Source organism: Carlito syrichta, unplaced genomic scaffold (assembly GCF_000164805.1).
Source record: "Carlito syrichta isolate Samal-C Ts95f unplaced genomic scaffold, Tarsius_syrichta-2.0.1 Scaffold308670, whole genome shotgun sequence".
Taxonomy (NCBI): domain Eukaryota; kingdom Metazoa; phylum Chordata; class Mammalia; order Primates; family Tarsiidae; genus Carlito; species Carlito syrichta.
In genome coordinates this window covers 670,713-686,738 of record NW_007252766.1, presented here as the reverse complement: position 1 = coordinate 686,738, position 16,026 = coordinate 670,713, and the positions used below count along the sequence as shown (strand labels likewise).

The window sequence follows — 16,026 nt, the reverse complement described above, 5'->3', positions numbered from 1 at the left end:
CTCATTTTAGAAAAGGCCTCTTCCTAGCCAAAACCAAACATGGATTAAATGATTATGCACATGGAACCTAAGGTGAAGTGCCTCATCAGTGTGGGTTAAGATATTCCCAGACGTCTACCTCGGAACAGTGCCACAGAGCGAGAGAATGATAAAAGCCCAAACAGGAAGACCGTTCCTAATGCCAGCCAATTCGATGTCACAGTATAGTGCTCCAGGCGGTATCGTTGAAACACAAAGTGGTAACATTTCTAGAAGGAAAGAAAACCATATCGATATGAGATATACCTTGCAGAATATACATAATCATAAAGTATCACAGTAACATAAAGAGTGAGGAAGTAGGCCAGGTACAGTAGCTCAAGTCTATAATCCCAGAACTTTGGGAGGCCGAGGTGAGAGGACTGCCAGAGTACAGGGGTTCAAGACCAGCCTGGACAACCTGGTGAGACCTCATATCTATGATAAATCAAAAAATGAGTTGGGCATAGTGGTGTGCGTCTGTAGTTCCAGCTACTTGGAAGGCTGAGGCGAAGGAGCGCCTGAGCCCAGCAGGTCGATGCTGGGGTGGCCGTAAGCATGCCACTGCATTCCAGCCTGAGCAACAAGTGCTCCAACTCAAAAAAATTTTTAATTTAAATTTTTTTTAAAAAGTGAGGAAGCTGGAAAAAAGCTTCTATGAAGGGTCTAAGCATTTGCAAACACTTAGTGAAATACTCCAAATTCAAAAATAAAAGCCACTGTGTGCCATGGCTCATGTCTATAATCCCAGCACTTCAGGAGGCAAAGGCAAGAGGATCACCTGAGCCCAGGAGTTTGAGACCAACCTCAGCAGCATGGCCAGACCTTATCTCTACAACAAATCAAAAGAATCAGCCAGGCGTGGTGGTACACGCCTACAGTCTCAGTTACTTGAGGCTGAGGTGGAAGGATCAGCTGAGCCCAGGAGTCCAAGGCTGTGGTAAACTGTGATCGTGCCACTGCACTCCAGCCTGGGCAACAGGGTGAGACTCTACCTCAAAAATAAATAATAAATAAAAATTAAAAGATAAAAATCAACTCCATTAAAACAGTGTAGTCTGGGCCATCAGAGGGCTTGCCAAGAATGAAATCTCCTTAGCTTCATAGGAAAATTATCTGGATATTTTGCTAGCATTTAGAGTCCTAATAAGTTATTTTTTTTAATATTTAAACTACAACTTTTTGATGGTTTTATTTATATGAAATATTTCTATTTGATTTTGATATAATGAGTATTAATCTTTACTTTCCTGGATGACAAGTTTTCATATCAAAAAAAGGTCTCATGACCAAGTAAGAAGAAAAAAGAAACCCCTCACAGAACACGAGGAAAGTGCTGCTAATTATCTGCTAAACCACTTTATAAACTAGATGATTATTATAATATAAACACACATGCGTGAAGCCTGCTGTCTTCAGGCACCTTCTTCTCAGATTTCTTTCCTTCCCTCCTTTCAAGGAAACTACTTTTGGAAAGCAATTTTGCAATATGTAACAAATGTCATAAATCTGTCTGAATCCTTTTCATATTTTGGGGAATGCAAACAATCCAAATGAAAATATTTATCTTTAGCAGTAGTTATAATATTGAATAAATGAGCAACCTAAATTCTAACATGAATTATATCTAAGCATTGCATTATAAATGACAAGTCAATATATTTTGTCTAGTATTTAATAATGTTATATATTACATCCAATTCAACATATTATACCGCACTAAAATGATTAGTATAGATATGGCAACATAGAGAATGCTATAATATGATATTAAATTAAAAGGAATAGAAAGTCATATGTACACTTATTATTACAACCGTAATAAACCTTGATCATGATATATAAAAATGCTGGAAGGTGTTTTTTGTAAGGTATTGGGAATACTTTTACCATTTTCTAAGTTATCTGCAATGAGGTTCAATTACTTTTATAATCAAAATTATTTTTAAAACTATCACCCAGGCCGGGGTCAGTGGCTCAGCCTATAATCCCAGCACTTTGGGAGGCTGAGGCGAGTGGATTGCCTGAGCCTGCGGGTGCGACATCCGCCAGGCAACTTGGCGAGACCTCATCTCTACAATACATCAAAAATTTGCCAGGCATAGTAGCGTGCACCTGTAGTTCCGGCTACTTGGAAGGCTGAGGCGGAAGGATTGCTAGAGCCCAGCAGGGCGAGGCTACGGTGGCCAGGAGCATGCCACTGCACTCTAGTCTGGGTGACAGAGTGATAAATCTTGAATAGGTAGATCTATAGAGCCAGAAAGCAGACTAGTAGTCACTTAGGGCTGGGGAGATATGGGAAAAAGAACGAGAGGGATAATAGCTAAAGCATGCAGGGGTTGCGAGGTGATGAAAATGTTTTAAAATTGACTGTGGTGATGGTTGCACATATCTGTGAATGTACAAAAGACCACTGAATTATACCCTTTAAATATGTGAAGTAAGGTTTGTGAATTACATCTCAATAAATCTGTTGAGGAAAAAACCTATCACCCTAATTATTTCTTTCTGCCGACTGCAAATGGTAGCAGAAGGCAAGAAAGGGTTATGAGGCTACTGAGGCCGTAAGTACAGAGATATTCAAACTTAAAATAAGCTCTGCCAGGAAATCGACCCGGACAGGTTTTAAACCAGGATTACAAAGTATCCCATGTCACTGACTGCCTGATGTAATCCCAAACTCTTGAGCAAGTTTTATTCTGATCTAGTAGTTAAAGAGCACACATTTCATTAGCTCTGCTACAGAATGGAACTCTGTCATTAGATTCTTACTAGCAACAAAGGAAAATTAACACTGTAAACATGTCATTAGCAAATAAGAGTATGATGAACAGCTAAGTAACCAATACATAAAGCTTTAATATAGGATCTGCATCAGGTTTAATGTGATGGATATATCTTAGGTGGTAGCATTCTACAATTTGTGTTTAAGTTTTGTGGGCAACTCTTTAATAAGTGGAACAGAATAAAGCAGATACATTTTTCCCTGAAACTCACCTGAAGTGCAGAAAGAGCCACAGCGCCACAGAGACATATAAGTGGATATACAGGGAAAAGAAATCTCTCTTCTTTGTGAGGCTGGATGAAGAAAATTATAAACCAAGTATACATTGGAGCCAAGGTAAGCCAATATGGGTGGCCTAAATTCTGAACTGCAAGACATAGAAAAATATCCACCTTTCAACATAGTAGAACAAATCAACATATTTGTCTCAAAGTCATACTGATCTCAAATTTGGGAGTGTATGCCCTAGGACATTCCATAAAATGTTTCAACTCTTATATTTATACTTTTTTCAGTGTGATAAAGGCATCAAGCCAAAAGAGGAATATACTCCTTGCTCTCCCAAGAGACCTAAAATCTAAGGGAGGCACAAAATTGGATTTAGCTGGAACACAAATGATCGTCAGGTTAGTGGGTAATAGAACTGGATAAATTCTACTGGATGAGGGGGAAAAAAACCATCTTCCTCTAGCAAGTCCTGCTACTAAGACTAAGGGTTCCTGAGATCAATCAAAAGCAAAACACAGACTTTATTGGGTTTTCATTCCTATGTTCTACTTAATTCATTAATCCTCTTATCTATACACCAATCAGTCTGTTAAAACAGTTATAGGTCAAAGGAAAAAAACCTGTGGATTCTCAAACACATTACTGGTTTTCATTAAGCCACAAATGACAGAAAGTGTTTCAAAGCAAACATTAAAATGCTCTTAAAGGAACTATACTGATTAAGTTTTCTCTCCTCTTCTGCAATACCCATCGACACTGGATCCCAAAATTGGGACCAAAATGTACATAAAGCATGTGAAAGAATTAAAGAAATGTAATGAGCACTAAGACCCAGGAATCTGCTGGAGAGTGCCTGTGGTTAGGTACACCAGCACAGAGTGATAAGCCTGCAGCCCACAGTGAAGGCATCGCCTACTGCGTTTATATTAGTGATAATGAGCAGAGCAAACTCTGGCAAGGGGTAGGCAGACGGCGCTCCCTGGTGTTCATTATGTCTATGGTAAGAAAGTTTAGAAGATCAGGAATATCATTTAAGATACAATTTAGCAATACCTAATTTCCCGTTCCTAAGTTATCTGTATTCACTGAAGAAATTCTTTAGAGACAAAAAGTATTGAACTGTAACAACAAGGCTATTTTTAAAAATTCTTGCTCTAAGATTTTATCATGAGATTTTAGGTTATAATTTAGGACTTTATACTGTTCCTTGTGGTACAAATTTTTTTATTAGAAGAAAAATGTTTGTATTGTCTATAAGAAAACAGTCTCTTTCTCTTCTATACCTTATATGCTAACAAATGATTTATTTTAAAATGTGGCCAAAAATTTTGAAATGTCCTTCATACAATATATAAAATCACAACCAGAACTGGGCTTGATGGGATCACAGATAATTTCTATTCTGCTTCTTTATAGTTTTGCATTTTTTTCTGTTAAAAAAAATTTTCCATTTCTAAACTACACATAAAAATAGAAAGCACTCATTTTCTGACTAGGTAGATATGAGTGTAGATTAAACATTTTAAACCAGTATTACTTTGTACCATAAAATTATTCCACACTGTAGAGAACAGCTTAATATTCTAGTTATTTTTTACTTACATCACAAGCATTTCTAAATTTTCCACAAGCATAAATTATTAATATTAATACTATTATTATTATCTGAAAGAAAGAGAAGGTGTTGCTATATTGCCCAGGCTGGTCTTGAACTCCTGGTCTCAAGCTCAAGCTATCCTCCTGCCTCAGCATCCTGAGGAGCTGGGACTGCAGGCACATGCCTCTGGCCTGGTTGGTATAAATTATTTTTATAGTCAGAAAAATAGTTACTTTTCAAAAAGAGAAAAAGTGATCCTGAAGAAGTAGAAGGGATAAAAGAACAAGTTAACACCTCCAAGGAGCAAACAGCTGAATCAAAAATGTGGAACATTGTGCAAGATGAATGGCCTGGTTTCTTTAAAGAAATCTTTAGGAGAACAAAAGTAAGACAGGGGTCTTCTTTAAAAGCCTAAGGAACAACACCAAATTCGGTATGTGACCCTTGTTTAGATTCTGCTTTATTAATTTGTTTATTTATTTATTTATTTGAGTCAGGGTTGCACTCTGTCGCCCAGGCTGGAGTGCAGTGGCACAATCACAGCTCACTATAGTCTTGACCTTCTGAACTTAAACAATCCTTCCGCCTCAGTCTCCCAAGTATCTGGGACTACAGGTGTGTGCCACCGCACTTGGCTAACTTTTTTTTTTTTTTTGTAGAGACAGAGTTTCAATACATTGCCTAAGCCAGTTTTAAACTCTTGGGTCCAAGCAATCCTCCTGCCCTGGCCTCCCAAGATGCTGGGATTACAGGTATGAGCCACTACATCTGGCTAGAATCTGCTTTAAACTAACTATAAAGGGCTATTTTTCAGACAATGTAGGAAATCTGAATATCAACTGGATATTAAATGATATTAAGGAATTATAGAAAATTTGTTAGGATAATGGCATTATGGTTATGTTACAAAAGTCCTAACACAAAAGTGACTCTGAAAGCTGCTCTAATATTCTTATAACTCAGTGAACTGATCATAAACTATCAATAGTAGAAAAGCAGAATGGAGGTGGAATGGGGAAACTAATCATATGGCTTCCAAATCAGACAAGTTTGGAACTAAATCCCTTTCCAAACCTCATATGAATTTCTGTTCAAATCTGCCTCCCATAAAAGAAACAATAGGCACTGGATATCCAAGGCCACCACAACTTGAAAACACCAGCCGTACAACACAGAGTAAGAGCAAGCAAAATAAATGACAAGCCAGACTTTCCACAACAGGGTAAATACAGAAACAAAACAGAACAAAGAGAAGCATCATGCTTCTGAAGAAACCCAAAGCTTCTCTTACTTCAGTATCCAATTTGGGGAAGTCCTATATAGTTCAGTTTTAAGTTTTTGGTTGAAGTACCTTTCCAAAGGTTTGCTTCAAGCATGGACTTTTTTTTTTTTTAGTCAGACTCTCACTCTATCGCCCAGGCTGGAGTGCAGTGGCACCCTCATGGCAACCTCAGCCTCAACCTGCTGGGCTCAGGTGATCCTTTCACTTCAGTCTCCCAAGTAGCTGGAACCACAGGCATGCGCCACAACACCCAGCTAAATTTTTTTGGATTTATTGTAGAGATGAGGTCTTGCCATGTTGCCCAGGTTGGTCTCTAACCAGTAGGCTCAGGCAATACTCTCACCTCTGCTTCTCAAAATGCTGGATTACAGGTGTGAGCCACTGCACCCAGCCTTAGCATGGATCTTAAGCAATCTACCCGTTTAACACACACTTCTTTAAAATACAGAAGGATCAAATAGGCTTGTTATCTTCTGAGATTTTATAAATGTTTTTGCCTCCCTGGGTGACTGTGCTAATGATACTGACTTCCTCACTTGAATATGTGCAACAATTAACCACATATTCACACAGGTTCAAATAATCAACAAATCAAGACTGAAAATTCAACAAGCCAACCATTTCTATAGGAGGAAAATGGAGACTAAAGTAAGTAGGAGTCTTCTCATTTCTTGGAATACATTGTCAGTTGCTCTTTCCTACCATGCCACTCACCATGAAATCTCTGCAGCAGGTATTCCATTAGAGAAGTCAGTGGTAAGACCAAGAGGGCCAAAGCAAAGGCTACATTGAAATTCAGAAATCCATTAACTAAGTAGAAATACCAGGGTTCTGTACCTGAGGGAGACAAAGAGGTGAGAAATCATTAGTGGAAGTTTCAACACCTTTTACAGTGCTAAATGCATAATGTGCTCCGTAACACTGATGATCCAATGCCACAGCCCACTCTTCCCATGCTAAACCACACACAGGAAGCACAAAAGCAGAAGATGGGAAAAGAATGGGATTGGTCATGAAGATTTAGAGAGAAATTGAGTTTCAAATAGTTAGCTGTATTTTCTATACTGACTCCCATATCCAGCCCAAATTGCTGTGCTCAAATGGAATAATGCTTTTTCAAAACTATCAGATAATTTAAATAGCTTTAGCGCCACATAGAGCTAAAATCATAAAAACGCTATTTTAATTTTTAATTTATTCTCACATTCTGCAGACCAGAGGAAAGAACTTAGTTTCAGCCATTCAGGCCTCTTATTTTGTTTTCACTGTTGTCCCATTTACAATCTAGCTTCTTTTCCCTTGATATGCTCAACCACTATTTTAACATCATGTTCACAGGGCACCGTGTGTTTGGAAAAAAGCAACAACTGATTTTTCTTAGGATCATGTTCAGAGCCCCAGGCCCTGCTCCAAAGCTTTGAGGACTCAAAATGAAGCAAAATGACTAAAAACATGAGCCTCACTAGTACTGGTTTTAATTCTTTAACTCAAAATCCTTAAACCCAAATGATGAGAAACAGCCCCCTTTTGCACATTTAGCAAGGGCTGCTTTTCCCTTCTGTATGATTACTTCAATCAGGCAGTGAATGACACATGCGGGTTTTAATCACTGTGTGATGTGACACCCACCTTGCACCACGGCAATTTCCTGCAATCAGCATTGCTTAAAAGGGTAATCAGAAGGCAGAGGAATAGTCAGAAACACCTGACATTCATGCAGCTTGCACAGCAAAATAAAATTAGAAACCAAACCCATAATGCTAGAAACATTTAGGGGAGAAGAGGATGGGTGGTTACACTAAGCAAGGGTTGAAGTTCAACTGTATCACCTTTGGGGGCAGTTCAGTCCTTCCTGTCTAAATACAACGATTGAGTTTGTTCATGAACAAAGGTCCTATCCCAGGCCAATGGGATAAATGTTCATTAGGGACATTTTAATCTTGTATTATTTACCAGTAAACATTTGGGTTAGAGAAAATTAATGGATGGTTTTTATCTTCAAAACAGAAATACATGTCTTCTCTGGATTTTAATTAATATTTAACAACATATTTCCTAAACTGAGTCCTTTAGGATCCAGTTTCCAGAGAGCAAGCTTTCACACAATCCTCTCCTGACCACCAGTGTGGTGGTGTGCCATCAACTTCTGATCCACCTTTTTCCTTAAACAAGTTCTGGAAATCTGAGACCAAAGAAGAACCACAGAGTGGCCAGAAAGAAAGAGGTCATCCTTTGCATTATCTATTATGACATAAAGCATCAATAGACAAAAGCCTCTTGTCTCTTTGATATTTGCAAACACAGACTGTTTTTTCAGGGAAGTTCTTTCATTTCCAGAAACATTTGTCTCTAACACAATTTACTATACCCTGTTGTTAGAGCTATCCCTTTACCAGGTATAGTGTACTCTAAGATGCAGAAACAAACGTATTAAGTTAGTAAGCTCACTTATTTTTTTGTATTAGAAATTCATAAATCAAGTTCTCAGCTTAGCTATGAAGATTTCATAAGACTGCTATTTCCCTGAGGGATGGGGCAAAAACTAGGTGATAAGCCAAGAGTGAAGAAGGTTCAAGTGACAATGGTTTTACAAGTAAGGGCAAAAGGGAACAAAAAGAGTGAGTTCAGTTAGCCAGAGTCACCTGCCTTAGGAAAGAAAGGGCATAAACTTTCATCTCTTTCCGAGGAGACACTCAACGCTGCTGCTCAGAATGCATCAAAGCTAAGCTATGCAGAAAAACCCCATCAGAATGACAAGCTAAGTGTTGAACTGGAGTGAGATGTTAGGTGAATGTGAGCTGGCAGCAGGATCTCCGCAGAGCATGACTCACCATCTTCCTCCCTATGGAAAAGTTCCTCCATTCCTTTCATTCAAATGAGCTAAAGGCAGTTTTCAAAGAGGCTAAATGAAGGGATAATGTTTACTGTTCCATAGATTGAATGAAGGGGAACCATTTTACAGAACTATAATTTTATAGAACTGAAGGAACTAAATTATAGTAAGTTATCCTTATAGATGTTAAATGTGGACCACCAAGAGGGAAAAGCCACTATTAATAGTTTCAACAGAAACTATTAATAAAAGAGTGAAGGCTCTAGAACAATTCTGGCTGGCAGTCAGCTGTAAGTAGGGCTCATAAGACCCCACTGGGGCTTTTTCCTCTGCTGCTGCAAGAATGGAAACCCGTAGGCCTTCCCACAGAGGGCATTCACCTTCACCTTCTGAAGCTTTCCACCCAGCGATCTGACAGGCATTGACAAAACACATTAACAGGCAATGGGATCCCGGTCTAAGCTGCAAAGAGGTATTCTGAGTTGACTCACTGTTCTTTCTGAGGGAAGAATGTTTCCTATCAGTGTCCTCCTATGCCTTCTCCAGGCCTGTGTGCTCCTCTCAAAGAACACCATTCGTACACTCACCAAACAAAAATGCCCATGTACGTCAACAACCGAGAACTTGAAATGTCACAAGAGGCAAAATCAGTGCTGAGACCAGTCCCTTTCTCTTCTGCCATACCAAATTTCTCCTCTTCATCTTTGACCCCATAATGTTTTACCTATGACTTCGCAATTTTAGTCTACACTACTCTAAATTTCCTAAGTGCCAAGTATTCTTCACCTTGTCCAAACACTCCTTTCTTCCAAAAAAAGTGCAGTGCTCCCATGTGAAAAAGAACCTGCAGTATGCATCCACTCTACCACCCAAGCTCTTCAGGGACTCTTGATCACCCTCAAAGTCAAAATACACAAACCTTCAGAGGTGCAAATTCCCACCTGTTCCATAGATCAGGTCTACCTCCTACTATTCTCTGTTTCTGCAAGCTTACTCTCTGTCAGAGTCTCGGCAGCCAAACTCCAGTGTTTTGCTAAGGGTTTGTCTTAGCTTAAAGAACACAGGCTTTAAGTCAAACAACTCTGGACTCTGACTCCATTTCTGATGCTTCACTGTGTGGCAAGTTCCTCATTGTCTCAACCTCAGTATACCCATCTGGGAATAAAGATTGCCTATCTCACAGAGTTTTTGTGAGAGGAAGAAGAATGTATGTGTAGAATTTCTGGCATATAATAGGCATTCAATAAACAGCAGCTACTGTAGTTAGTATCAGTGAAAAAGTACTCCTTTTGTTTCCCCTGACTTCAAAAGAAAGGAGTCAGCTCAGGTCTGGAATGTGTCATTAATATATGTTATCTAGCCAAAAACATGTAGAAAGGTCCCTTTGAAAGGCAAGAACAAGGCTGGGTGCAGTGGCTCAAGTCTGTAATCCCAGCACTTTGGGAGGCCGAGGCAAGAAGATTGCCTGAGCCCAGGGATTCGAGACCAGCCTGAGCAACTTGGCGAGACTTTGTCTCTACAATAAATCAAGAAAAATTAGCCAGGCATGATGGCACATGTCTGTGGTTCCAGCTAACTGAAAGGCTGAGGTGGAAGAACTGCCTGAATCCAGCAGGTCAAGGTTGCTATGGTTGTCAGCATGCCACTGCACTCCAGCCTGGGCAACAGAGTGAGACTCCAACTCAAAAAAAAAGAAAAAAAGAAAAAAGAAAGCCAAGAACAATAAAGAGGGTAGATATTTATATGATTACAATCACAATGGAGAGACTGAAGTTAATTGCTCATGCCTGAATAATTTCTACCTAAAATTCAACCAATGCTGTAAACAGAAGTTTTTAAAAAGAACTCAATATTCGGCTGAGTGCTGTGGCTTGCAATTATAATTCCCAAACTTTGGGAGGCTGAAGCAGGAGGACTGCTTGAGTCAGGAGTTTGAAACCAGCCTAGGTAACACAGTGAGACTCCATGTCTACAATTTTTTTAAAATGTGGTGGCATGCAACTGGAGTCTCAGTTATGTGGGAGGCTGAGGCCAGGAGGATCACTTGAGCCCAGGAGTTTGAGGTCGCAATAAGCTATGATCACACCACTACACTCCAGCCTGAGTGACAGAGCGAGATCCTATCTCTAAAGAAACAAAAAAAAAGGAACTCAATATTTGATCTTTTTACCTCAGCAATCCTGATGCTTGACATTTCATTTGTCTAAAATGCACTCTACCAGGGACATTCCTACTCTTCCTTCTAGGCTCAGCTCAAGAAGCACATCTTTCCTGAAACCACCAGAGGAACTTGCTCCCATGATTCCCTATCTTTCCACTGTGACACATAACTGTCTTGCACTTATCTGTGTGTCTGCAGCCTTATTTTACAGCAAGTTCTATGAGGACACATGGTAAGCACTCAAAAGCAATTTATTCAATATTTTTTTAACTGAAATCCATTTGTCCATTCATTCAAGACATATTTACAGAATTACTATGTTCCTATGAGAATATACTATCAGAAACAGTACCAAGAGATGTATGTAAAAACTATCTGCACAGTGCATTTTTAATTTTCAGATAAGAAACCATGTGCCTACCATAGCTAACAAGGCACCTGGGCAGGAGATTCTTGTAAAACAGCCAAAATAGTGCCAAACGTGTAAGTAAAGTGAAACATCTGGACTTTCTAAGATAAAAGACATGGCGTTTTACTGTTGGACAATTTTATAGCACCTATTAAAAGATAACTCTTTCACATTTACGGAGTAGAACTCACCAATTATAATAAAATCAGCTGAAAATTAAAAAGTACTTTTGGGTTTAAAAAGTATTTTACATCTATTACTCTTTTTTGGTAACAAGAAAATCCCATGCCAGCACCACACCAGGTCTAACCAAAGTAGTTCTGGGGCACAGTAGTAAACAAAGCTCTAACACAACCTGATGGACACTGCAGAATTAACTCACTCTCTCTGACAAACTTTTACTATAAGTTTGGAATATACAAGGAATTCCTTCCTAAGATGGAAGATGTATTTTATCTGCAGGCCTGCTAAAGCGAAAAGGAGTTAACATTCTTTAAAAGAAAGAAAATTGGGACAAAAATTTTTGTCATGTTCAAAGATGAGGTTAAAAACACAAAAATTCTACCATCAAGAAGCAATTCCCTACGGTCTGACTGACTGCAGCCCTTCATCAGTTCTGTTCGTGGCTGGTGTGAGAGTTCTCTCTGTTCCAACAAAGTTTTTGCCACTGCTAAGCAAGTGATGAGTTCCTGTCCATCCAAAATAGCAAAATCTGAACTGAAGTGGTCCCAGGTTCATCAAAGTAGACAGAAAGAAGTTCCCAAGGCCTTATTCCCAGTAAAACACCGACCAAAATGAACAGCAAATGCCAATGTACAAGGAGAGACTGGCCACTGCTGTCCTGGATCCAAAAACCTACCACAGAGGTCCCTAACCAACCCACTGTTAAACCAGAAGCATAAACCAAAATCAGAATTTAGGCCAGGCACAGTGGATCATGCTTGTAATCTCAGCACTTTGGGAGGCTGAGGCAAGAGGATTGCCTGAGACCAGCCTGGGCAATATGGCAAGACCTCAACTCTACAATAAATCAAAAAATTAGCTGGGTATGGTGGCACATACCTGAGGTCCCAGCTATTTGGGAGGCTGAGGCAGGAAGACTGCCTGAGCCCAGCAGGTCAAGGCTGCGGTAGCCGTGATTGTGCTACTGCACTTCAGCCCAGGCGACAGAGTGAGATTCCAACTCAAAAAAATTTATTCTTTCCTACTTTCCCTACCAGTCTGGTTTTTTCTCTATTTACATGCCTCATCAATCTAGAGGGATACAAAAAAAAATCTGTCACTTTCATATTCTCTCACAAAACTTTTATAAAATAAGCAGTGAGAATATTAATATATAATAACCCATTATGAAGGTGAAGAAGTGAATTTTTCAAAATTAACACAAATTCACTCAATTTATTCACCCAAGCAGAATGGATATTACGTTTCCAACAGACTCCACGTAAACCCATTTCTACCATGCAATCTGGATCTAAGAGCTTTTACCGTCTTGTGGAATCAAATAAAATTTTACAAGTAAACTACAAGGCACTATTACAAACACGCCAACCCTCCCAAGTGAAAGGGAGACATCTAGCGGCAAAAGCTTAAAACTGGAGCTTTTTCTCACATCATTAGAAATCTTGAAGCCATTTAAGCCTTTTTAAAGTTCTTTCATTTAGCAACTATTCTATCCATAAGGTTTGTGAATTCAATTCATCAAGCAAAACACCGCTTATTTTAACCTACTGTCATCGAAAATGATAATATTCCCAAAATCCCAGGACACTCAAGTCAATCTCACTCATGCTCTTTCCTAAAATCTCTTCAATCTGTTTGTTCTGTTGGCAAAGTGGTACAGGCAAATGAGGGACATGGCTAGTGACAAGACTTAAATTTGTAAGGGGTAGAGACAGAGTTTGTGTATGTATTTACGTACGTATGTATGTATGTATTTGTCAGGTCTCACTGTGTTGCCCAGGCAGTGGCACGTGCAGTGGCACGATCACAGCTCACTGCACCCTTGATCGCCTAGGCTCAAGTGATCCTTCTGCCTCGGCCTCCTGAGTAGCTAGGATTACAGACATGTACCACTATGCCTGGTTAATTTTTTGTGATTTTTTTTTTTTTTTGGAAAGAGGAGGTCTCACCATGTTGCCCAGGCTAGTTTCAAACTCCTAGACTCAAGCAATCCTCCAGTTTTGGCCTCTCAAAATGCTGGGATTACAGGTATGAGCCACCACACCCAGTCAGACAGGGATACTATTAACTTGTATGGCAGAGCCCCAGAACAATCACATATATAGAATGCTCTAAGACCCTGAAAAGATTAAGGCAGACAAAACTATACTTAATTTGATGCAAAAACTGTCTCTCTCATAAAATGTTTACTGACTTGACTGCTCTGATTCAAAAGATCTCCAGCTCATCATTCCGAAACTATAACTAATTGAAATGCCCTCAGGGGAAATATAAAACTGGCTACTTAAGTGAAAGGCATCCCAGGAGAGTGGAGATGGTGTAAACTGAAGAATGCAGCCCCAGACTAAAGGTATTCATGTGTTTTTCTCCATCCCTAAGCTGATCAACTATCCACCCTCTTATGATGACGCCGGTCCATCCCCATTTGATATATTTTCCCTACAGATTTTCCAAACTTTCTCCCTTAATGCCTGATATCGAGGTGATACACATTAAGAAAAAGAAAAACAGTCAATGTATATATCTATAGAAGATGTCTGGAGAAATATATTCCTAGGAATTAGTAATAGCTATGTGAAGATAATGGGGCTATGTTTTTATTTTCTTCTTTTTATTATCATATTGATTTTCTAATAAGAAGAGGGAAAAATAACTCTTAATTTTAGAAATTTAGCATAAAAAGTCATGGCATACCCAACAGAGTTCTCAAAACTCTGAAAGTGGGAGTAAAAATAGCAGGACAGAGAGCTTGTATCTGAGTATCACATTAACCAGGGAGAAATACTTAAGTGGTTATGTGTCATCACTGGGCTATATTCAAATGTCATTCTATTCTTTTTTTTTTTGAGTCAATCTTGCTCTCTTGCCCAGGCTGGAGTGCAGTGGCATCATCATGGCCTACTGCAGCCTCAACCTGATGGGCTGAGGCGATCTTCCTGCCTCAGCCTTCCAAGTAGCTGGAACTATAGGCGTGTGTCACCACACCCAGCTAATTCTTTTATTTATTGTAGAGATGAGATCTTGTCATGTTGCTGAGGCTGGTCTCAAGCTCCTGGGCTCGGGCAATTCTCTTGCCTTGGTTTCCCAAAGTGCTGGGATGACAAACATGAGCCACCGTACCCAGCCCATTCTAGTCTTTTTCTTTTTTTTAGAATTGGAGTCTCACTCTGTCACCCAGGCTGGAGTGCAGTGGCACACTCCTGGCTTACTGCAGTCTCAACATGCTGGGCTGAGGTGATCCTTCTGCCTCTGCCTTCCAAGTAGCTAGAACTACAGGTACGAGATACCACGCCCAGCTAATTCTTTGATTTATTGTAGAGACATGGTCTCACCATGTTACCCAGGCTGGCCTCAAACCTGCGGGCTCAGGCAAACCTCTTGCCTCAGCCTCCCAAAGTGCTGGGATTATAGGCTTGAGCCACCGCACCTGGCCCTATTCTAGTCTCAAACTGGAAAAGACAATTACCAGCAGAATAAAAAATGCTGTATTTAATTAAATGAGACAGCTAAATTAGATTTTTGAAGCTCAGGCAATTTAAGCTAACTCCTAACATTTTCCCAAATTTCACAAAGCCTTACCATAAAGATCAGGTCCATGGGAAGTAAAGACATTATACAAAACAATGTTGAGTGGTGCAATCACCAACTTCCCATAATAGTAGCTGTCAATGACCACCACAGGCACCTAAAGCAGGACAGAAAACACAAGCAATTAGAAAGTTCTGCTCTGGAAAGAGTCTCTAGATGCTATTAGAATACATCTAAGAATTTTTTTTAAATGAACTCCTAATGTTCCCATTTTCACATCAAAGTTGCTCTTGTTACTTCAGAACAAAACAAGAAAAAAGAAAACTCACCAGAAAGAGTATTAGGGCCACCAGCGACCAATGAAAGAAACTCTTCCACTTGTGTTTCATGACTAGCAAATCAAAGGCAATGGGTAAACTAACAGAGAAACAGAGAGAGGAGTTAAATAAAATACAGAGACCGGTCAGATTCACACATACCTCATGCTGAACTGAGAACAAAATGTCTCTGCCAGTTACAGTGAGGGAAGCTGGTATGTGATAGGACCCATCAGAGCGCTATGCATCCCATGCATGTATAAGAAATACAGACATTGGCCAGGCTTGGTGGCTCAGGCTGTAACTCCAGCACTTTGGAAGGCCAAGACGAGTGGATTGCCTGAGCCCACAAGTTCGAGACCAGCCCAGGCAACTTTGGCAAGACCGCGTCTCTACAATAAATCAAAATTTGGCCAGGGGTGGTAGTGCACACCTGCAGTCCCAGCTACTTGGAAGGCTGAGGCAGAAGGATCGCTGGTGCCCAGCAGGTAGATGCCAGGGTGGCCATGAATGTGCCACTGCACTCCAGCCTGGGCAGCAAAGTGAGACTTTAACTCAAAAAAAAAATGAAAGAAAGAAAGAAATACAGACACTGAGCTGCCAGGATGAACTCCATGTTACACATATCTATGTGGAATCATAAGAAAATGTGCCCTATCGTCCTACATCCACCTTGCTAAATAAA

The 16,026-nt window shown here is 39.8% G+C and overlaps 1 protein-coding gene across 1 annotated transcript in view; it reads right to left on the bottom strand.

The window, feature by feature from the left end:
• Positions 1 to 71: 71 nt before the first annotated feature.
• Positions 72 to 16,026, bottom strand: part of LOC103268036 (alpha-1,2-mannosyltransferase ALG9) — a 37,394-nt gene continuing 21,439 nt past the window's right edge. Inside the window, exons 7-11 of the mRNA XM_021716292.1 lie at positions 15,354 to 15,441; positions 15,076 to 15,181; positions 6,625 to 6,747; positions 3,016 to 3,170; positions 72 to 248 (exon numbers count right to left, since the gene is read on the bottom strand). Of these exons, the coding sequence (XP_021571967.1) occupies positions 96 to 248; positions 3,016 to 3,170; positions 6,625 to 6,747; positions 15,076 to 15,181; positions 15,354 to 15,441 (625 nt within the window). The 3' untranslated portion in view covers positions 72 to 95. The remainder of the gene's footprint in view (positions 249 to 3,015; positions 3,171 to 6,624; positions 6,748 to 15,075; positions 15,182 to 15,353; positions 15,442 to 16,026) is intronic.